The sequence below is a fragment of the Dromaius novaehollandiae genome, chromosome 12 (assembly GCF_036370855.1).
Source record: "Dromaius novaehollandiae isolate bDroNov1 chromosome 12, bDroNov1.hap1, whole genome shotgun sequence".
NCBI lineage: Eukaryota > Metazoa > Chordata > Aves > Casuariiformes > Dromaiidae > Dromaius > Dromaius novaehollandiae.
Genome location: NC_088109.1, coordinates 18,069,976 through 18,092,058, shown reverse-complemented (window position 1 = coordinate 18,092,058; position 22,083 = coordinate 18,069,976). Strand labels below are relative to the sequence as shown.

General features: G+C 45.5%; 1 protein-coding gene across 7 annotated transcripts in view; it reads left to right on the top strand.

The window, feature by feature from the left end:
• Positions 1-22,083, top strand: part of CADPS (calcium dependent secretion activator) — a 244,560-nt gene that overhangs the window by 50,240 nt on the left and 172,237 nt on the right. For all 7 annotated transcript variants that reach the window (XM_064519123.1, XM_064519120.1, XM_064519119.1 and 4 more), the window contains exons 2-3: positions 196-309; positions 5,455-5,787. In XM_064519123.1, coding sequence (XP_064375193.1) covers positions 196-309; positions 5,455-5,787 — 447 coding nt within the window. The remainder of the gene's footprint in view (positions 1-195; positions 310-5,454; positions 5,788-22,083) is intronic.

Here is a 22,083-nt window from a genome sequence, read left to right as displayed (position 1 = left end):
AGGGGGAAGAGCGCACTTGTGTGTATGTACCTATATATGGCTGATCCTCATCTACTGCTGCTGTCCCCAAAGGAGACCAGAAATGTGTATCACAAGCACCCCAAAGAAGATGCTGCAGAAGAACTTGTGTTTGGCTTTTTTTCTTATATATGAACTTCTCCTAACTAACTTTCTCCTTTTGGCATTGTTTTGCAGATAAGTAAACAGCAGCTACAGACAATCAAAGATCGATTCCAGGCCTTTCTAAACGGAGAAACCCAGATTGTGGCAGATGAAGCGTTTATAAACGCTGTCCAGAGCTACTATGAGGTAAGGAGAGATAATTTCAATATCCATATGAATCATTGTTCTTTCCCCTAGTCACAGTTCAGATTTTGAACTGATGGGTTCTTTGTCCTTTGTGGACAAAACACAAAACAAAGGCAAGCGCAAGGCCTCTCCAGAGCTTGAATGAGTGAGGCCTGATACCTTACAAGGTTCCTAAGGCTCAGGATTTGAAGATGCATCTCCCGTAACACAACTGTGGTGACCCATACAGTGGTGCATCCCATAAGTTGTTTTTGGAGATGATAATGCATAGCCCAATAGGTGACGTACTTCTTCCATAAACCCTTCAGAAAGACAGTCCTGTTGAGCAAAGCAGCACACTGTGAAAATAATGTTTTAACAGAGCCAAAATATGGGGTGTCTCTTCACGGTTTTAAAGAGTCTCACCTTGAACAAGAATTTAAATTAAGTGGAAATGTTAAGGAATAAAATTGTGTGGAAAATCACAGTAATTCAACCCTTCCTCCCTATTTGTGTGATAAAAGCTATCCCACTGATTCCAGTAATTCAATATCAATTCCAGATTTTGCGTTGCCGTAGCAATTATTAACAAGCACACACTCACTGCTGGTAAAAATAATAACCTGCGAAGGGAGAGGGATATTTCTTTACACCTAAATGTATGTTAAGAAGTTCTTCCTTATGGCTTCAAGCTGAAAAATTCCTTCCTGATACCTTTTAAGCAGTTTACTTTAAAACAGGGAAGCTGCCACAACGTAAATGAAATGTCCCATATTCCCTATGAAAAATAGCAAGAAATGGCTGGGCAGCATTTTCAGTTCTTGCTGAAGCTTCTGCCTTATGTCTAATTGACTTTGGGATTATCAGCAAGAATCTTCTCATTTTGCTCTTTGCATGCACTGACAAGCACCCTAAAGTGAAGGGGAAGGAAGGGGGAAGTACATCTACGAAACTAGATTGCACTGAAGAACATGAAGTAGCATTCATAATTGTGCAAAAGAATAATTATGCATGTCTGTTTTCTTGCACTTCTTTGTATGCAGCCTTTAATGCAGCCTTTCATGTCTTTTCTCAGAACGAAAGAGCTTCTGTTTTTGAAGGAAATCAGTGCTTGTGATTTGTATGAGGAGTGTCGCCTTTTTTTGTGTTAGCCTTTCTGCAAACCATTTCTCTTTCTCCCTAGAGCTATTCTATCATAAAAGGTGAAGATTTTGATTTGCCTACATAGAATATTTCTGTGGAAGTGGCATCTAAGAGGGAACAAAAATCAGATACTAAAACTGAAGAGAATTTTAACTCTATTAAAAAATGGCAGCAGCTGCTTCTGTGCAAGGAAAACACAAATTATCCCTGGATTAACTCTATTAAACTGGCCTAATAGTTACTGCTCGATCATTCTTCTCTGTACAGGAAGGAAGCTGAAAGTAATTTACATCTCTTATCAGAAAAGAAATTGCCAAGGGATCATCAGTTTATCACAGCTTCACTGAACAGATGCTCTTAGAGAAAGTTTTCAAGATGGCATGAGCAGCATTTTAGGATGCAAGAGCAGTATAATCTGTTTAGATGAGATTATTGGGGCAGGAGAAAAACTGCTAAAAACAGAAAAGGCATGCCTGTTCCCCTGGTAGGTCCAGCCAAAAGCTTGTCCTGAGCAGTTCCAGGAGTCTTGTGCTGTATAAATAATTAAATAATCAAATAATCAAATCATCAAATAATTAATCTTACCAAGAACAGTTATCAGAAATAAGTGTCTGCAAACCATATGCTTTCAGCTCAACTAGATACACCGCTGACTTTGTCCTACTCAAAGGGGCTACAAAAGGCCCATCTACTGCATAATGCATTGCTCTGGATCATTTAATGTAACTTTCTTTTACTGCTTTTTAGCTGTTGGTTTCCTTCAGTTTACAGCAGTGATTTCTTCTTTTCCCTTCTCCCTAGCTGTCTAGATGATGGGGCAGTGTAGAGAGGGCTTATAGGAAACATGCCTTTCAATTTCTGTGCAGTTGCAGCAAGGCTGTGTGCATCTTCCTCAGTCCCCTCTGGAGTGGCACAAAGAAACACAGGATTACCTTGCAACAGAACACCTCTGCCCTCTTTGAGCACGTGAGCAATGTTTCCTGATGGTGCTGTTCTCCTTCCTCCCCTTATGTGCAAAGAGGCCCACCCTTGATGAAAGCATGGTACCATCAGAGCAGACCCTACTTGTCTGTAACTCCTGCGAGTGTCAGAGTTCTGTGCAAATAACTCTTCCTTGAATTTACGCTATCTAGAAATTCACATTTAGGTACTGACATACAAAGCTGCAGGATGTGCTTTGGGCTTGGGACATACTAAAACTGAAACCGTCCATCTCTGTGCAGGACGTAGCTAGTGGTGTTTGTAAGGGGTTCACTTACTATCAAGACAGAATAAGATCTGTTCTCTTCCAGTGCTACTGGGGTAATGGATTTTTTTTTTTTTTTTTTTTTTTGATAAAGAAAGAGGTAAAAGTGACATGGTGAGTCAGGGATGTGTTTGTCCTTGCCCTGAACATGTTTGCATGGTAATGCTCTGCTGAGTGTGCTGTCAAGGAGGTAAACATGTGATTGTCAGTCTTAGACTAGTTCACAGCACTGCAATCAAATTAAAAGGCTGAGTGGCCTGAGCAGACTCTGCTCTTGGTTTGCAAAGCACCACTGTGCCTGTAGGAATGCTGCAGACCCATCAGATGAGGTATGCGAGACAGGCCCAGCACGCTCCAGCAGATGCTTCAGGAAAGCCTGCTTCACATCCTTTGACTTCCACTGAATAAAGCTTCATCTGACAACAACAACTATATGCAGAAATCCCCTCAATGGGTGTTTGGGAAATGCTGGTAGACCCATTTCTGCTCTGCCGCTGGCAAATAGAACCAGGGCACATGTGATCTGTGGGGTCTCATGCGTGGACGTGGTAGAAGGAGGTGTCTGACCCAGCTCACACAAGGCTGGTTCTCTTTTTTCATGTGCTGGCAGATGTATGCCTGTTAGGATTTTGCTCCAGTAATTATTGGCTCCTGGCAGTCTTATTAGGCAGTCTTACAGCTGGGCAGCTCACCTGGTATCTTCCAGAGAAAGCGGCTCACTCCGCAGGAGAGAACAATTTCCTTGAGAAAACACCTCTTTTCATCTTCCCACTTCTCGTGTGTGTTTTTTTTTTTTCTTCTCCTGCTTCGTGTCTGACTGGCGCTCCCCCGCGCCTGCCTCCTCTTTGCCAGCCGCAGCCTTCCTTTCTTCTGCTGTCTGCAGCTCTGCCCGGGGAGGATAAATCGGGCGCTGCGCGGTGCTGATGGGAGACAGGGAGCCGGTTCCCCCGCACGCGATGCTGTCACGGCTCTCGCTGGGACAAGAACCGCACACGACAGTAGACGCTTGTGCTGCCAGTGATGGGAAGTCATTAGCGCTGTCATGTGGGGTCAGGCCAAAGGCGTGTTCAGCCACCAGCAAATGATTAGAGATTGAATGCGAGAGCCAAGGGTGCATGCAGCAGGGCCCATCGCTGTGACCTCTTGCCATTTCTAGCAGTCAGTGCTTTGGGGACTTCCTCAGCTGGGGCTGCATCCACATCTTTGATTTTTGGTAGCTCTCACCTATTACTAAACCTAAACCACCCTCACATATAGGATGTTATTGCTTACATTTATGCTTCGCAAGGAAGGGAAGTACGTGCCACTGATGCTTCAGCATGGAATCCCTCCTCGAAGTGGAGGCTGCTGGTAGCATCCTGCTGCTGGCCACCTTGTCTGCTGGGAGCACTCCCCGATGCAACAGCGTCGGCAGAAAAATGGCCCAGCCCTTCCTTAGCACCACTTCTGGGCTGTTCCTGGGGCAAAACCCACTACTGTTCCTGCAGATGCACGTGCTGTCAAGCAGCTGGGAACATGGAGTGCCGAGCTGCTGAGTGGTATAAAAATCTTATCATGTCCTCAGATTTATCCTCAAGCTCTTTAATTATTGAGAGCTGACAGATAAACCCCTGTACTGGCACAGCTTCCTCCCAGCCTGCTGCATTCATCGGTTCTCAGCATCATTAATAAAACAGCAGTTCTTGCTAGGCATCGATTGCTCTTCTCCTGTGTTGAGGGCATGGGAGAGGAGAGCTGACACAGTATCTCCCTGTCTCCCTCTCACCCTTCAACTCTCCCTTGCTCCCGTGGGATCCCCAGTTCTGTAGGGAGCTGTTGTGCCTTGACCCTTCCACTGTTCTTGCAGTGGGAAGAGTATCTTCATCAAATGCCTTCTCCCTCCCTACTGTTGTCAGGGTCCTGCATCTCGCAGTCTGCCCTCTTTATGTGAAGCCTTCCTAGGCAGCCTCAAGCTGCACTGTACCATACCGTGCTGCATCTGCAGAAGGAATGGATTTGGCCCTTTCCCCTTGTGGTTGTATCATGTGCTATGTGGTACATGAGTTGTCCGAGTTGTCTTGCTGTTTACACATCAGCTTGTAAAGATCAGGCTATTTGTCCTTGTCTTTTTCCGTGGCATTTTAACCATACTCTCCCAGTGCTGATTGCCCAGGTTGGAAAGACCAGAGAATGGCGAGGACGACAATGACAGCTGTTCTTAACTGAAGGTAACATTCAATAAATTCAGGCTTGACGTGTAAATCCTGCCATTTTGTCACAGCAGGGCAATCTGCAAAGGTCTCCCGTTTAGTAGCTTAAGGTAAGCCTGGTCCTTGCATTGATCAGAGGTTTCCCAGGTCCTAGCTGCAAGGGTAAATGCAGTGCCATGCTACTGACTTGAGTAGGATGACTGGGCTCCCTCTAACAAGGCAGAATTTGGCTAGGAGAATGTAGTTATGCAATAGCTTTCTTATTAAAACGTTTGCTAGACCAAAATGTAATACTGCTTTCCTACAGGGTGTTTATGTATCTGGTGGAGTGTGACCATAACATCATATAAAAGCCTAATTACATCAAAATGTTTCCCTTTAGTGGACACAAAGCAGAAGCTTTACCTGATTTCATTACACTTCACAAAGTACAAATGAAACTGTTGTTAGTCTGACAACATGTGGTCATCACGTGGGAAGTCAGAAAGCATGCAGGCAATGAGTTAGCAGTTTTGTTTTGGTGGTACTTCAGAAGCAAGGAGGATGTTTTTTAAACTGACATCATTCGAAGTCACCTTTTCCTTGCAGGTATTTCTAAAAAGTGACCGCGTTGCTAGGATGGTGCAGAGTGGAGGGTGCTCGGCAAACGACTCCCGGGAAGTCTTCAAGAAGCACATTGAGAAGAGAGTGCGCAGCCTGCCAGAAATTGATGGCCTTAGCAAGGAGACAGTCCTGAGCTCTTGGATGGCAAAGTTTGATGCTATTTACCGTGGTGAAGAGGATCCTCGCAAGCAGCAGGCCAGGATGACAGCAAGCGCTGCCTCAGAGCTCATCCTCAGCAAGGAGCAGCTCTACGAGATGTTCCAGAACATTTTGGGGATCAAGAAATTTGAGCATCAGCTTCTGTACAATGCTTGTCAGGTAAGACCCTTTTCCCAGGCTGGGTGGAAATGGAAGGGGATTATTCAGGGAAATGGTTGTCAATGGAAACATCCCTGTTACAAAATGGAAGCTGTGGTCTGATCAGACTGTTTTTGAGAGAACTTCCATAAGGAAAGGTGTTCTTGACTCGTGCTGGGATTTCTGCACTGCCAGTTACATCTTGGCCATCCAGGTGGGCCTCTTTCTCTTGTGTGTGTTTGTTTTCTCTTGGTTGGTTGCTTAGGGGGTTTTTTGCAGGTGTTTCAGATGGTTCTTAGAAGGTTTTCTTTCCTGAAATCTCCAAGGATTGCTGAGAAGGGAAAATTTTATTCCCCCAGCTGTGTGTGTGGATGAGCTGGTCTTTGGTGGTGCCAAAGTGTCAGCTCCCACTGAGCTAGCCAGATTCTTTGCCAGAAATACTCTTACAACACAATGTTTAGGAAAGAGTAAAGCCTTATTTAATCATAACTATAACTTCATTATACTAGCATGCAAATTTAAGGTACCACTTAAGAATATTCTTTGATATGTTACTGGTCTCTCTATACCCACCATCATGACTGACACAAGGCACCTCTAACCACTGGGAAGGAATTCATGGGTTAAGGCCCACTCAGATCCATCACTCTCTTAGAACATTTTGAGGTGACTTTTGCTTTTTAAATAACCAAATATTGGACTGAGCCACACATACACCTCCCAGTTGGTCCATTAACTGCTCAGGGGTTGTACAGCTAGTACTTTCCTGGAACAATTTGTTGCGATAAAACACTTCAAGGTTGCAGATGCGCACACACAGTTAGTTCATCCAGTAGACAGGAGGGGGGCTCTCCAGCTCCGCAGTGTTACTGGAATAAACTGGTTTTGTGGCCTTGCACATAACTACTGATGTTCAAGAGAACAGCACATCTTGCTCCTTCAGTTGCCCTTGGTGTGTGAGATGTCACTGAGTGGTCACGCTAAGTGAGCAGTTTTGCTGTGATTTGCTTGCCTTTACGCTGTCGCATCACCCATCTAACTGACAGAAGTACTTTATTGCAGCCTGTGATAACCTGATTAGTATTTGAGCTCAGATGCCCTGTGGGTGAATGTCTTACGCAAACTTGCTTACTGAGGTTGTATGGAGTATCCTCAAGTGCGGAGAGCCTCTGTGACCCCCAAATGCACTTGATGACATGGAGGGTTGTTAAGCAACAGCTGGATCTCCCTTCCCACACACCTGCAGACCCCAGAGGAGACCACGTCTCTCTCCTGGTGCAGCAAGGCCCCTGTGCCGGTGAGCAGAGGCGAGTGAAAGTGGCAGCAGCGGGGAGGAGCAGAGCAGCCTGTGGGTGAGGAGGGTGGTATGCCCGCAGACCACGTCTCCACTCCCACGGCTCCTTGCTCCTCAGTGGAGAGAAGATTGGCCCAAATCGCCACAGCCCTGGGACTGCTCCAGTTCTACAAAGACTTGCCAGAGAAATCAAAACCTTTCCCGTTCCTCCCTCTTCTGCAGCCTCGCTATAAGCTTTGGCAAATCCCTCCCCTTCATAGTTCCCCAGTGCCTTCCACTAGCCCACAGTAAGAACCATTTCTCTAGGGGTACTGAACTGGGACTCTGTACCGGGTTCTTGCATTTCCAGCAGCTCCAACTGAGGGCTGTCACTGGCTGTCTAGGCTGCCAGTGACCCAAATTATGGCCTTCTGCTATTGGATATAAATATTGCAGGCAGGATAAAGGATGTCAGAGTCATAGAGAGGGGGAAGATAACCCTGTGGAAAGCTTTCTGAGGGGGAGCAGACCTTGATCTCTTCTTCTTAACTTAGGAGTTCAACTTCTCATTGCAATTAACACATTCAAGACCAATTCTGTCATTCTTCTGTCCAGACATTTCCAATGCATTTCAAGAGATGATAGAAAATCATTTTTGAGTCTGGTTTTCCCCTGTAAACAGCTTAATTATCTTGCTGCTTCTTCATCTCAGTCCTTTATGTGAGAGGCAGGAGAGGATAATAAATGTCCCTGAGTAAGAGGTCTTTGTGGCAAAGGCAGTAGCAAGGTCTGCATCAGTCCTCATAAATTCTGTTTTCAAAGCAGATTTCTTGCCTCTGTCCTCTGATGGAGAACTTCTTTAAAAACAAAACCTTAATATTTTCAGTGGTGAGTTGAGAGCTGAGTCAGTTTTGCAGGTTTTTTTTTTTTTTCCTTCTAACTTAGACCCACTCGAGTGCTCTGTCTGTCATCCTGCCTTGACCTGTGCTCTGCCAATGAACTAGAATGGTTTTGTGTGGGTGTCTGTGATCCTACCCTCTTGCCTTCTGGTCCCCGGTGCTGCAGGAAGCTGTGTCTAATCATCATTGCACTGCTTTGTAGATGATGGCCGTGTGCGAGAGCTTTTCTGGTTGGCACAGTGAACCCAGTGGCAATTTGCAGTGTCTGCTCTCTGCAAATTGCTGTGTTGCATCAAGCAACCCATTTCCTGTAGTAGATCCTAGTTTTACTCTGGAAATGAAGGATTTAGTTCAGAGTCTTCTGTAATGCTCAGAGGCAGCAAACCTGTAATTTAAGGTTTTAGAGAATGACGCGATCTCTATTGGAAGTGAGTATTAGCATGGGAGTTACTCTGTTGTTTTTAATACCTGTGTAGTGAGGATTGGATGTGTAGAAGGGAAAGCACTTTACGTAAGGCATGGCTCAGAAAACTGCAAGGCAGCACCATTAGCCTTCGCCAGAAATAGTTCTGCTGTCTGGTGTTTCCCCGAAGTACAGCAAGTGCAGTTAGATGCTGTTGTCCCCGGACTGGGCCTGAGGGTGGGGTGGGAATTTCCGTGGGGGGGTGGAGGCCAGAGCAGGTTGCTTGATGTCCCCTCCTCCTCGTCGTTCTTCTCCGTTACACTCCATGGGAAAGGATCTCAGAGCTGATGTGAGAAGGGTTCATTAGAGGATGGGAACCACCCACTAGGGCCTAAATTTTCTTGTGTGGTTGGGATCTTATTTGCACTTTACCCTGCTCTCCCCTTGGGAACACCGAACCTCTGCATGCTCCTCCATCCCCAGCTGTACTTTGCAGTGAGGAAAAGTCCTTCGAAACCTTACACTGAGTCTTTTTAAAGCTCAGACAAGCTGGCACAATTGTACAGCCTGAGAAGAACTGGGACGTTTGCCTTTGACCAGGCAGAGATGAGCGCAGGAGCAGTGAGGACTTGGGGAAACTACAGGCTTTGCCATGGGGACCCTCAGTTCAAAGCTAACTTATCGCAGTCATGTTATCGGGGCTGACTATGCCCATTAGAGCAACCCCCTTGTTTCTTAAAATGTTTTTGTTTGCTTCGCTTGTACGGGCAGCTCCCGGCGTAGGTCAAAGCTGCCAGCCGCCCGCCTGGAGTGTTTTCTGCAGCAGAGCTGCGGGCGAGAGTGGAAGGTGACAGGCAGCGAGCAGTGATTCAGCAGCCTGCCCCTGCGCCCCCGGGAAAGCGTCCTCCCAGCTTCTCACCATGAGGGGCTGGCATCAACCCTGAAGCAGGAGATCTGCCCTTTCCTTCCTAGAATTTAGTAGCAAATTATTTCCTACTAAAACTCCAAAAAGCTCTTGTTGACACCGGGCAGATTTCAAAACCACAGGGGCATTGGGGTTTGCTCCGGACCGGAGACGTGAGTCCTGGGCGCTGCCCTTTGTGGCTAGGAAGCTCCCCAGGTGTGCCGTAGCCCTTGGGCTGTGCTGAGCTCCTCTGCACTGGTGGTGTCCAAGTTGTGAGGTCTGACACCAATTAGACAGCCAAAGACACCTGACAACTTTAGAGCACTAAAAACAGAGTCATCCAGAGAGAGAAAAATAGAGTATACAGCTTTGCAGAGCGAGAGGTCCCAGGGGCAGTCGGAGCGTGGAGGAATGGGTCGATGTTTTGTGCGTACGTGCTCGATATGGTGGAGGCAGGACCAGGAAACACTTGTGTGCTGTGTCTCTTCCTGCTTCTCTCCCCCTCCCTTTAAATTTTCATCCGCCTCGTTTGACTTTCTCCATTTGCCAAGCGATCCTTGTAATCGCCTCTGCCAGTCTGTCAGCCTGCCCTGCAAGTCAGCTGTGAGCTCCCTTTCCCGGTGGGTTTCAAAACACCTCTCAGCCTGCGTTTACAGCAGTGCTTGCAGCACAAAGCACTCCCTTAGAGCTTCGTGGCACTAGCCCTATAACACCTAAAAATGGTAATTTATTTCTATCGTGCTGTTTTGTTTCAGTCCAGATTGCATTTCAGTCGGAGTCAGTCTAAAGGCGCGTTGACTCTGGCTGAATACAACTGTTAGGGTAATGAGTTAAATTACTGTAGTCTGACTCTTCGCTCGTCAGGTCAGAGTTATTTGGAAGTACAATTTAAATCCTTTTCTTAATAACTTGATTGAAGCTTCTGTTGCCTGTTTCCTAAGAAAAAATATTTTATATATTCTTTGAGTAAAGGGGAAACATTCAGCCTGGCACTTTCCTGGATATGCTGAAATTATAACGTTCGCAGAAACGCCGTGCGGGCTCAAGTTGCATGTGTGCAGGTGATTAATGCATTTGCCTGCCTCCCGGGCTGGTGTAGGGGCAGCTGCCATCGCGGACCCTGGCCTGGAGCCTGTAATGCTATCCGTTACTGACTTTGCTCTAAAACCGAGCAAACTTTTACAGACTGATCTGGAGGTAATAACGACGTCTCCAGCACTGGTTAGTGCACTGTGAGCTATGCCTATTTTTGACCTACACTTGTCTGATGCTATGGGAGGAATTGGGGAACGGTGCATTTCTGCATTGCTGTTAGTCTTTCAGGCCTGACCGTACAGCGCTGCTGGTGCAGTTTATCAGTCAGTCACCCGTGCTTGGGAAAGCAGCTCAGTCTCCCGTATCGCTTCGCTTGTCAGGGAGCTGGTGCAAAGGGCCCGCGGTCCCAACTGCTTGCTGTTGGTTTTGAGGCCTCTCAGCGAGGCCTCGGCTTTCCCTGCCCTGTTATCCCCGATGGCGCAGACTGCCCTGGTTTTAAGTTGAGGCACTCGCGGCGATGGTTTGCTTTCAGCACGCCCACGGCACAGGGGAAAGGCAGGGATGCCTTCGGCTCTTTGCGAGAGGAAGTCCGGCTGCCAGGCAGGAGCTTAACTACGGAAAGTGTCAGCCCCAATGTGTAAAAGCCACCAGCTTGGTTCTTCAGGTGTGGCTCTTCCCTGGCCAGGTCCATCTGTTAAACCTGAGCTCATGACAGGGGAGCGGGGTGAGAGTTTGCTGAAAGACTGTGTGACCCAAGATGTGGAAACCGCTTCCTCTTTGTCCTGTCATAGGTAGTCTTGGAAATTGGTTTCAGTTCTGCTCTCTGCTAACATGGAAGGTGGCAGATACCCTGCCTAATTGAAGAGGGTCTCTGAAGCTCTTCTCTGCCCTGTCGATCCGCCTTTCAGGGCAAAGCACTGCAGCTTCCAGTGGTGGTGAGGTTTCGAGGGAGGCTGCGGTCGAGCTGCCTCCTCCCGGTGTGTGCATAGGGCTCCCGCTCACAGTAGCAGTGCCCATAGCGCTTAAATGCTAAGTGATCCCTGCGCGTTTCTGCTGTGCGGAATGAAACTGTGTGCCCAGCGGCTGCGTTGGGAGGCAAGGAGCAAGAAGACTTTGCTTAGTTACTGTTCTCCCAAGGAAGTGGCAGGAACGGTGCTGAGAGCCCCAAACAGTTGCGTGAACTTCTCTAGAAGGTGGTGCTTTTCTCTTGTGCAGCCTGCTGTCATGTCATACTCAGTTACATAATAATCACACTACTGGGGTTGTATTTTCATTCACTTCTGGAAAAATATTTTAGTAGTTTAGGGGAAGGATAATTTTTTTTTTTTTTTAATACAACATCCTCAGGTTGTGTGAGATAAATGTATTCTTAATGTGACAGCAGTGATGTAGCAAGATCTGAGCTAGCAACAGAGCAAAAGGGATTGATGTGATTGGAAAGGCTTTTAAAAAACAAAGATGTGAAATGGCGTTGTAGCAGAACGACTGTGAAGATAACAGCGTTGTTAAGCATGGCCTCTGACTGGAACATTTTGAATAATATACAGAGACTTAAGTTTTTTGCATAATACACATTATGTGGCTTGGTGTTTCTGCTCTGGTAGAGTCAGCGTAGGAATTGAGTATCTCCAGTTGTAATAGTGAGCTCCTCTGTTGTGCAAGGGGTGTTTGTGCTCTACTGGGAAGGAGGGCACCTGTTGGAGTCTTGGGTGTCTGGTCCAGAACCTGTTGATGAGACTTGGGTTTAGCCCTTCTGCTTCGAAATTAACCTGCGACTGTGGAAGAGTCACCCAGGAGCAATTTCTTAGGTGCTGGGCAATGCCAAACTTGAGTCTTTGCTGCAGTCAGCTTTTCCTTGGGGGCTGGCCCTCCGTTTCCCACCGACTGTCATGATAGCTAAATAGCAACATCTCTGGAAATCAGACTGCTGTTCTGTCTTGTTTTTCTCTATTTGTAGCACAGGGATTTACTTTCTTCTCTCATACTGTGTTTGAAAGTGAATTTTAGGCGTACTGAGGAGAGAAAATTAGAGTACAATGCTTGTTCAGTTAATTCAGTTGCAGTAGCTGATGTCCAACCAAATCTATGATAAGCTGCACACTTCCATCCTCCTGCTTCACAGGAAGCGCTGGCCTCTCAGGCTGTCACTGCAGAGCTCTGACTCTGTCCGAAATCTTAGTTTTGTGTACCAACAGTCTAAATTCACAGGCTTCAGAGCCAGACTATTTCTTCTTTTCTGGGCCTTGAGTGTCTGCTATATAGTGGCATTCCCATTAAATGTGAAAAATGGCTGTGCTAAACTTTGTTCCATTCAATTCCTATAGATATTTGATTCAAAAACATAGTTAGATTTGTTTGTCATACCTGCTGAGTAATATGTAGAGGAACATGGTTGAAGGTTGTGTTCCTTGTAGTCCTGGTCATCTGGGTAACAGGTAAAAAACATGAGAGAGGAGATTACATATGTGTGCGTAGTACAACACAGACCACATCTCACCCCTTTCTAGTGGCTGGTTCACTTAAGGGGGTAAAAACCACCGCCTACCATAAGTGGAATTGTTTCTTAAATCTTGGGGAACATGTGATCTTAGCTAGGAAGTATTTCAACTTAAACCTTGCTGACCAGAGCTGGCTTAAAATTGGAATTCACTATTTTGACATTTATTTTTGCAGCTGAATTAGAGCACTGTGTCCAAAGGCTGACATTTCCTGCAAAGCAGAAAGTTCCCCTGCCAACAAAAACCAGTTTCAGAAATGTTAGCAGAAAAAATATTTAGAAGTTCTGTCCTGAATCAAATGTTTGGTTTTTTAGCTCAATTCAATATTAGAAATGATTCTCTGAGGTGGTAACTTGTCTTCTGTCCCCCTTTCATCTCTGCAAGTCAGGTGGTTTCCTGAACTTTGTTGCCTGACTCACCACGGCGTGTTTTAGTCCGGTGAGCCAAAATGCGTTGCAGAGATGCTGCAGTGGTATTTGGAAGATGGAGTCCAGTTTAGTGCAGAAACAAGTAGGGACAGAAACTCCCATGTGGCACTGTCACAGCTCAGACGGCTAGATGAAAGTTAAGCTGACCTCAAACCAAAAATTAGGTTTGTATGTATATCCTCCCAAAACAAAGTATTTAATTCTGTCTTTTTTTCTGGTGGAAAATTCCCAGCCAAGCTTTGCAATGAGAATTGCAGGGTCATTACACACCCGTGGAGTTACCTGTCTGTATGCATCTCTGTATCGCTCATTCGGAGATGCAGATATTGAGTATCAGAGCTTCTCTTCTGCTTCCTAATCACAATTCTTGAAGAACACAAAATAATTCCTTTTTATTGTAACAACTTCTTGAAGCTCAAAGCCTCTGAAGTGACCATCTGCAGTTCTGGACCTTTAAACACTAATGCTGCCTTTAATGACCCCCTCTGAAGGGAACGGGTTTGCTTCAGCCCTGGAGCCAGGGCAAGGCGACTGTTGCAGACACAGCAGCAGCAGCCGCTCGGTGCTCGCTGCAAGCACTACGCCGGCCTCCGAGGGCTCCTCTGGGATACCAGGACACCGCGGACAAACGGCAGCTTCGGCCAGCACCGCTATCCCCTCGCACCTCCCAGAGCGCTGGCCAGACCCCATTGCTTTCCCCCCGCCCCCCTTCACTCCTTCAAAATGCCTTTTGGTGACTCCTGTTTCTGCACTCAGAATGTTATCTCCCACTTAAAACAAAGCCACCACCAATTAAAAATGGGTTAAGGTGATTTTAAGATCATCAAAACCCTCCAAATCCATAAAGCATCACACTCTGTTTTCAGTAATTCAGTATTTATTTCCATGGAAACGGAAATGGCAGCCTGGAGCCTTCTGCAGGGTTGTAATTACTCTTGCAGCGTTCAGTGGCAGGCGCAGCATGCCTGTCAGTGCTCGAGGATCTTCTAAAGACTGTGGTGATTTAACGCTGGAAGTGAAATTGAAAAAGAAAAAGCTTTGTGAAGTGAATGAAATTTCCCCTTCATAATAACAACGTGTAGATACACACAGTCGTTCGGGCAGAGGGGGAATTGGCTTTCCTCCTCAGCTAGGGATGTGATATTTTGAAGAACTGCATTTGCGTGGGTGGGTGGGAGGAAGGAGAGGCTGAGAAGGGGCAAGGGCAGAGACGAGACGAGTCTCTCAGGCGTGACTTACGGCTCAGGCTGCAGCTTCTACTTTCGCTGTTTTGGAGAGCAGGTCGCACGTTTGTTTGCAGAGGTTGCCCAGGGAAGCACAGAGTAATCTTCTGATTGCTCCTGTTGGTCCTGTGTGTTGTGGAGATGGTGCCCCTGCGCGATGTGTTGTTTAGTGTCCTTATAAATAACCTCGGAGAGGAGCAGGCGAGGTGGCGGAGAGGAGACATCTGCATGTGCCGTGAAGGCAGACAGGTCCCGTGCTCTGGAAGACGAGCTTTGGTCTTCTCCAGCATCAAGCACAGATTGGCAGGGAGGCCTGGGAAGAGCGCAGCCGGTTCGAGAGGGATGAGGCTGTGGCAGGGGCGACTGAGGCGGCACTGCTGGAATAGCGGTGTGCCACACAGCCTCTGCGTTTTGGGGAGCAAAACACAGTAACTGCTCTTCCTCGGAGCTGAATCGCTCCACCAAGCTTTCAGCACTGGGTGTCTGATTTGTATGGAACATATATGGACATATGTGTGCGTCCATTAGCTGTAGGATCAGCTTATGTTCTGTGCTGTTATGGACTTACAGAGCAATCTTGGCCCCTGTAATTAAATTTAAAGCAAATTAGCTCTTCTATTAAACAAAATAAATCTGATGTAGCCTAATGCTGTATTCTCTAGCTATGGCTGATCAATCGCTCCTGCAAAGAGCAGGCAAATGCTGCTGAGCAGATGGTCTTGGCTGAGGCATGGTCAATTAAACTAATTAAAGATGCTTTCATTTAATCAGAGAGTGTTTTAACCCTGTTAGCTGCCAGTTGGGGATGTATGTTTTCGTGCACTAGGAACTTAGAGTTCTGGCCCTACTGTGGACATCTCCTGGTTTTACAGACCCTTTACAGAAACCAGACTGGAGCATGCGTCTGAAGAGCAGACATTTAGCAGGGAAATTATAATGTCATGCAGCAACAGTGAAGGCTTGCAGAGAAAAACTAAGTTGCTTTCTTCTAACACTAAACAAGTATGTTTATTAGACTGAAGAAGTCTTCTGCACTGAATCCTTCCCATGCTAACTCCTGCCAGCCTTTTCTCCAGGTTTAGGGGAGTGCGTGCCTCTCCACAGCCTAGCTAAATGTCACTTGCTCCACCAAAACATCAGCAGTCAGTAGTGACTTGTTATGGTGTATTATTTATGGGATGGGGGGGAAAGTTTCAGCATCCAGACAGGTCCTGGACTGAAGTGGCCTCTGTGCTCTCTGCTATCACGCAGAATGATTTGGCTAATGGGAACCCTCCTGCCACAGGATTCTGGAGATGGATTTAATTCCCGATTTGTAGCAGAAACCCACAGGGACTCCTGTGAGCCAAAGCTCTGTGTTTTGGATTGTTTAATAGAGCATTTGATAGTAATTGTCACAACTGAGCATCCTTGTCTTTCCCCCACTCTTCCGATCTGCTGAGCTTCTCCCACTGCCCTATCATTGTAAGGGGTAATACCATACATAATACGCCAACAAGGTGAGTGAGACCAAGAGTTTTTTAACCTAATGGAAAAAGCATGCAAAATTTTCTCAAGAAGCAGCACTTCAGCATATGTAGAACAGAGCAACAAGAAGGAGACTTGGAAGTAGCACGTCCAGGCTGTTAGTCAGCATTGCCGGGCAGCATCATGGGTTGGAGCACCCCAGGAACAGCTGCGCATTTGCAGCAGCACATACAAGTTCAATTAGACACAGCTGTGCTTTATTCAGAGGGCCATGTGGGCAACTTCATGCATCAGACTAGACCTGTCCTGCTTCAGCAATATTGATCCATGCAGGTACATTAGGGCAAAAGTCTAGATGATTTTCAAAATGTTCATCTTCTGTGAAATCATTTTTTTTCTATTTAGTGGGGGGGGGGGTTGTGTTGCAGTATCAGCTAAATACTCCTGGTTGTTTTTGTGGATTGATTAGTTTCCACCATTTAATGTTTAAATTACCATCAAGATATCGTTTCAGTTTTATTTTTGTTTCAATTGGCCTGTGAATACTTTTCATCATCTGCATTCATGCTGCAAAGGAATGCATAAAAAATAACTATGGTTACCTTATAAAGTACCAGTGACTTGACATTCTCAATCTACCTTAACCTCTCTATTTAGGGACTGTTAATTCCCTCTTTCACTGAAAAGCTAGTTGTTGGCATGACTTTCCTGCTTCCTCGCCAGATTTATTTTTTTTAATCAGAACAGGAGCTTCATGTCAAATAGATGCTTATTAATACAGTTCTGATTCCACACCACGACCTTGCATTTTGGAAAGCATAAGTTGAGCAGCGAAATCCTGGCAGTAGGTAAGAGCAGCTAGGGAGAAATAACAAGAACTGAACTGTGAGCATCCTGTAGCTGATGATATGCTTATCTGCTGACACTGCCATTTGCAGGCTAACAGAGGTCTCTGGGAAGGGAAACACTCTCAACCTGAGATCCTTAACTGGGAGAGATGTTCTAGTATCTGCGGCCTCTGCTGGTGCCTGGCTGCTTCCAGCTTAGCACAAGCCAAACACACCTCACAGCTTTGCTATAGGAATAAGCTGGAGCACAGGGGAAAATCCAAGAGTTGACCATTCCTGGTACAGCTTTGCAGAGGGGGATGCCAAAATAGTGGGGAAGGTTTTGCAGGAGCTACAGGAATAGAAGTTCTTGAGCATCATTAAATGTGACAACATTAGGGAAACATAGCTTGAAACCATGTTAGTAGAGAGGAGACTTGGCATGGCACAAGATAGAAAACCCAGAGGGGTTCCCTTTGTATTGGCAGAGAGGAGACTACTGAGTAAAAAATAGGGGAGCAAATAGAAAAGAAAAGGTGAATTCAGGGAAATATCTTTGTGTTGAAAAACCCAGCGATCCCATGAGCCACACTGACACTACACAGAGTATCACAGTGTCAAAACACCTGGATGGTCTGCCAAGGTGAAACCAAGCTGAATGTTGTCAGTCACTGGCGTGTGGTAGCCAAAGATGATCAATATAATTCAGATGTTTTATTGCTGATTTTTCCAAAAAGCAACATAAAAATTTGAGTCAAGCTGTTAACTGAAACCAGTTGTGGCTAGTAGGGCAGACTGTGTTCGCTTCAAAGTGGCCTGGTTCCTGGGGCTGGGATTCAACCCTCAAAATACCATGTTACTTCAAGCAATCTGTCTTGTTGTCCTGACTTTGAATCACAGAATGCCATCATAAATTAAAAAAAAACAGTTCCTCAACACGTCCTGTGTTTTATTAGGAAAAGAAAACGTCACTCCTCCTCTTTGTCTTTCCCTCAACCAGAGATGGCGAGCGGGAGATGTCACAAAGAAATGACCGCGTTGGCCCCTTTCTGGGAAAGTAATCTTGCTTTTTCTTTAGCAGCATTTTGTTCCCTGCAGTGCATGTTCCTGTCAATCAGCCCAGGAGGGCCCTCGGAGACAGAAGGGGTGTTATCCAGACCTCTCTCTCTTTAAGCAGCTAACTGCAAAAGAACCCATATGTGATGCTTATCTTAAGGAAGGCTGGAATACTTAATAAGACATAACTGGTGCATGACCCTGCACTGTGTGAATGCCTGCCTTTCTCTTTTTTTTTAACTGGAAATACAATGCAGCAGCTAGAATTTAATTTTGCACATAGGTCTTTTAATCTAATTCGAATTCAACATAAAATGCTGCACTTTTGCAGCACTTCAGCCCTCACCCATATATTTCATCACTGAAATCCTGTGGCTTTACTGGGGAACTTTGCATTTTACTCATGAGATTGGCATTAAAAGATACTGCAGTATTTATGTGTAGCAATGGCTGTATGTTGTCATTCTGGAGGCTCTTGCCAGAACTCCAGGCTCTTCATTTCAACCAGGAAGATCTTGTCTGAGAATCGAGACTGTTTTTCATTGAGCTGTGCTAGCCTAAAGTCACAAACTGCTCTTTCAATTATCTTTTTATAGTCTTAAATAGAGAGATCATTCTCGTGACATAGATCATCCATTAAGTGAATATTTTGAAGGTTCTGTATTAATATTTTACCAAGTTTTCTCTAATCTTTATTTCTGAAAGAGGTGGTTTCTGGGAGTTTTCTTCTTTTTTTTCCCTTTTGCAATCCGTGTTGTGTTCAGCTTTCCAAGAGATTTACTAAAAAAGGAAGTGTTGTTTACCAAAGTCTTTTCCTCTACTCTCTGCATCTCCTTCTTCAGACTACCAGTGTTACTTGACAAACACTTCATGCCACAGATTGGGATGTGATAGACGGTGTCATTTTAAATCAGAATCAACTTTGGGAGTCAGATGCATCAGGCCATAGAAAGCACTGCATGAATATGAAATACAGTTAGGTTAATCTACCAGTTCACATCTAAAAAAGGACCAAAATAAAAAGAGAGAATAGGAATATTTCTTAGGAGAAATGAGCAGTGCTAAGAACTTTCTCCAAAAGGATATCTAAATGGGCTCATATTTGTTCCCAGTGAGCTGACTATAAATTATCAACAAACTGATTTCATGCATTTCAAAGGCTCCATCTCAATATCCCTAGCTATAGGGAATGCAAGTTATGTAAGCGATTTCTTACCTCTTTTTCAGTGCTGAGTTTTCATATTCAACATATTATGCTTTTTCTAGAGCATCTGATTCGACCTAGTGTGTTTAGTGAGAAATGAGAATGTGAGCTCAGTGGAGAATTGGATGCGAGACAGATTCAGGTACAGCCTCCCATGTACTGAAAAGGCAGCTATAATAGCTTAATGTCATAAAAAGCCAACTCGGCCTTCGTTGCATTGCGCTTTGCTGTACAATGCAGGACAGCGATGTTTCCTAGCAGGTGTGATGATCTTTGCATGTGTTTTCATGTGTGCCTTTTGTCCAGTTCTTTTGTCCCAGAAATAGATGGCAATAGTAAACCGCAGAGGGCCATGTTGATGGCACAATCTTTTTCATCATTCAGTTGTGAAGTCTTTGTATAAAAATCATTGCCGTTAATCTTGGCCTCATAATAAAAGAGAGAAAATGATTGCATCCCACAATTTAACAGTGAGTATGATGGCATAACAGCCACTTCTTCCAAGGAACCTTTATTTTGAGATTAAAGGCAATAGCAAGCTGAACTTCATGTATGACCTAGACCTAGAAGGCGAGAGAGATGCGTAAGCCTCTCTGAGGGTTATGTAACCAGCTGGAAATCAGACTTTGCGGACGTGTATTTTGCCCATGCTATAGATGCCATAAACTTGGAGACTGTAGAAGTTGCACAAACATTTATAAAGTAACAGCAGGGAAATGAGTTAAGTTTCACAGCGGGGCCATATGTGAGCCCTAAGTGTTTGTGGACCAGGAAAGTGCAGCGCAAGCCAGAAGTCTTGAGTGGGAGCCTCGTGATGCTCTGATGTCACTTGGCTCCAAACCATGAGTAAGTTCCTGTGATTTGCAATCTCCTGTGCAGTGGTGAAGCCATAGTGCCCCCTCATGTGTACACCCTCAGGTTATTCCATAGTGGAAGAGCTAAGCTAAATAACCTTCTTTGGCATTTGCTGTGAGCAAAGAGCCTTTGTGCAGATACTTAGCTGGCGTTTCTTCTTGTTAAGAAACCGCTCTAGCTGTGATAACTTCATAGCGAGCCTGAACCTTAGGCCTTCCTTAGAGCATGCAGAGGAGGGGCTGGTCAGAGGATAGGCATTTCCCACAATGAAAGACAGCGAAGCACAGGTGCATAATTTTGCTGTCCCCTCCTGAGCATGCTGCCAGCTGAGCATGGTTTGAAATGAAAAGAGGTGCTGGAGAGGAAGCAAATAGGAGTGGAAAGATGGTGAGCCACAAAGAAGTGCCCACATGCTTTGTGGAACATCCTGCTGAGTTTTAGCTAAAATGCGCCTACTTGTTTTTGCGTGTGCGTTACGTTTGAGGTGCTCATTTCTGCCTCTTGCCCAGCTCCCACGCATCTTCGCTGCTGTATTGGGAGCAGCAGCAATCTGGCAGACCAGTGGGCTCCAGTTGCCACTAATCTGTGGGAAGAGAAATTGGGCAAGGTGTATAGTGAAGGTCACGGTATTTTGCTTGGAGTGTCGACATGAAAAGGAAAAACATAGGACATGGAAAGCGAAACACTGGGTCACGAACAAAGCTAGGAGATCCTGGCAGGTGACGCAGCGTGCCGGCAGGATGCTGGAGGGAGGCATTGAGTGTGAATTCATGCTCCTTGGCTATACCTAAGCGGAGGAACATCAGTGAACAGCTTCTGTGCTCTCAGGTTGAGGACTGAGAGCCCTTGGCTTTTGTGTGTGGGTTTCTGGTTTTTGTTTTTGTTTTTTTCCTTAAATAACTAGCTTCATTTGTGACCTCGCTGACTTCAGAGAAGACGGTGAGAAAATCTTGTGGGAGGTTTAAACTTTAAAATTCTAATACTAGAGTAATTAAATGGTTTCTTATTTGTTCTCATGACTAGTCATTTATCCTGCTGGTATTTCTGCCAGTTTGCTGGCGAGCTCGTGTTGTGTAACACTGGTGAAATGAACTGCAGGCGTGTGTTCGACTGTTACCGGCAGTCTCGCATGCTCATGCACAGAGCGGAGACCAGAACTGGTGAAATATCTGCAAAACAGAGGGGCAGTTTTGTGGAGAAACTATTTACACAATCATTCTGTTGAATCAGGTGAAGCCTGTTATGTTTGGTAAGAATATCATTTGCAGAACGCAGGGTTTTGTTTTTATATTTTAAAATAATTTAAAAACTCAGTGTTCTTCTTGATTTCTGATGCCCATTATAATATCTGCAAATTTCTTCACCATCTCTGCTGTCTTCCCTGCAGTCTCCTGATGGCTTGGAGTCTTATTTCGTTCACCCCTCACCTTTTTTTCCTCTTTGGGGAGGGGGACACAGATCAGCATAGATGCTAGATTATCCTTCTCTGTGTAAATACAAATTAATTTAAAAAAAAAAAAGGAGAAAAATCAAGTTGTATTTTTCTGTCACCTTCTTATTCAGTCCTTCGGTCACCTTTTTACTCTTCCTCCCCCATGTACTTTCTCTTGAATTGACCGCTTTCTGCCTAACATTGGATTTTGGCTGGGAATAGTTGTGCTCAGATGGTTAAATAGCAATTGAGTGTAAATTAGCTCGAAGAGCTGCGACTGCCACTGTCTGAGTGATTCCAGAATAACTTTGTGGATGAGAGCGACTGTCGGGTCAGACGAGAGCAGCAGGTTTTGGATCTGTTTGCGGGGAAGGGGCTTGGAGAGGATAGTATGGGTTAGATTAATAGAAGAGAAATGCAGTATACATACTGTGCTATACACTATCAAAGATGCATTATAAAAATTATGCTGATTGCTTGCAAGCAGGCAGCAACAGTATTTGGGAAAATTTCTGTTTAAAACCCCATATTTCTCATTAACCAACTGCAGTATTCTTAATGAGGGCTGTGCAATTTTTGCGCGGCTTGGTGCAAAGGGTTTCCTGTGGGAAGTCCCTGCTGCCAGCGTGGTCCTCAGCAAAGTGACAGGAGAAAAGCAGCTGCCCGATGGGTTGGCTGTAACTGGTGCGCGGTGCTTCTCCCTGGCTGAGCCGGCGGGGATCCAGCTGCTCCCCCGAGCGCCGCATGTTCGGTCGCATAACTTTGCTCCTTCCCCTTGCTTCTCTCTCACCAGCCGTGTAGCTCCTGATCTTC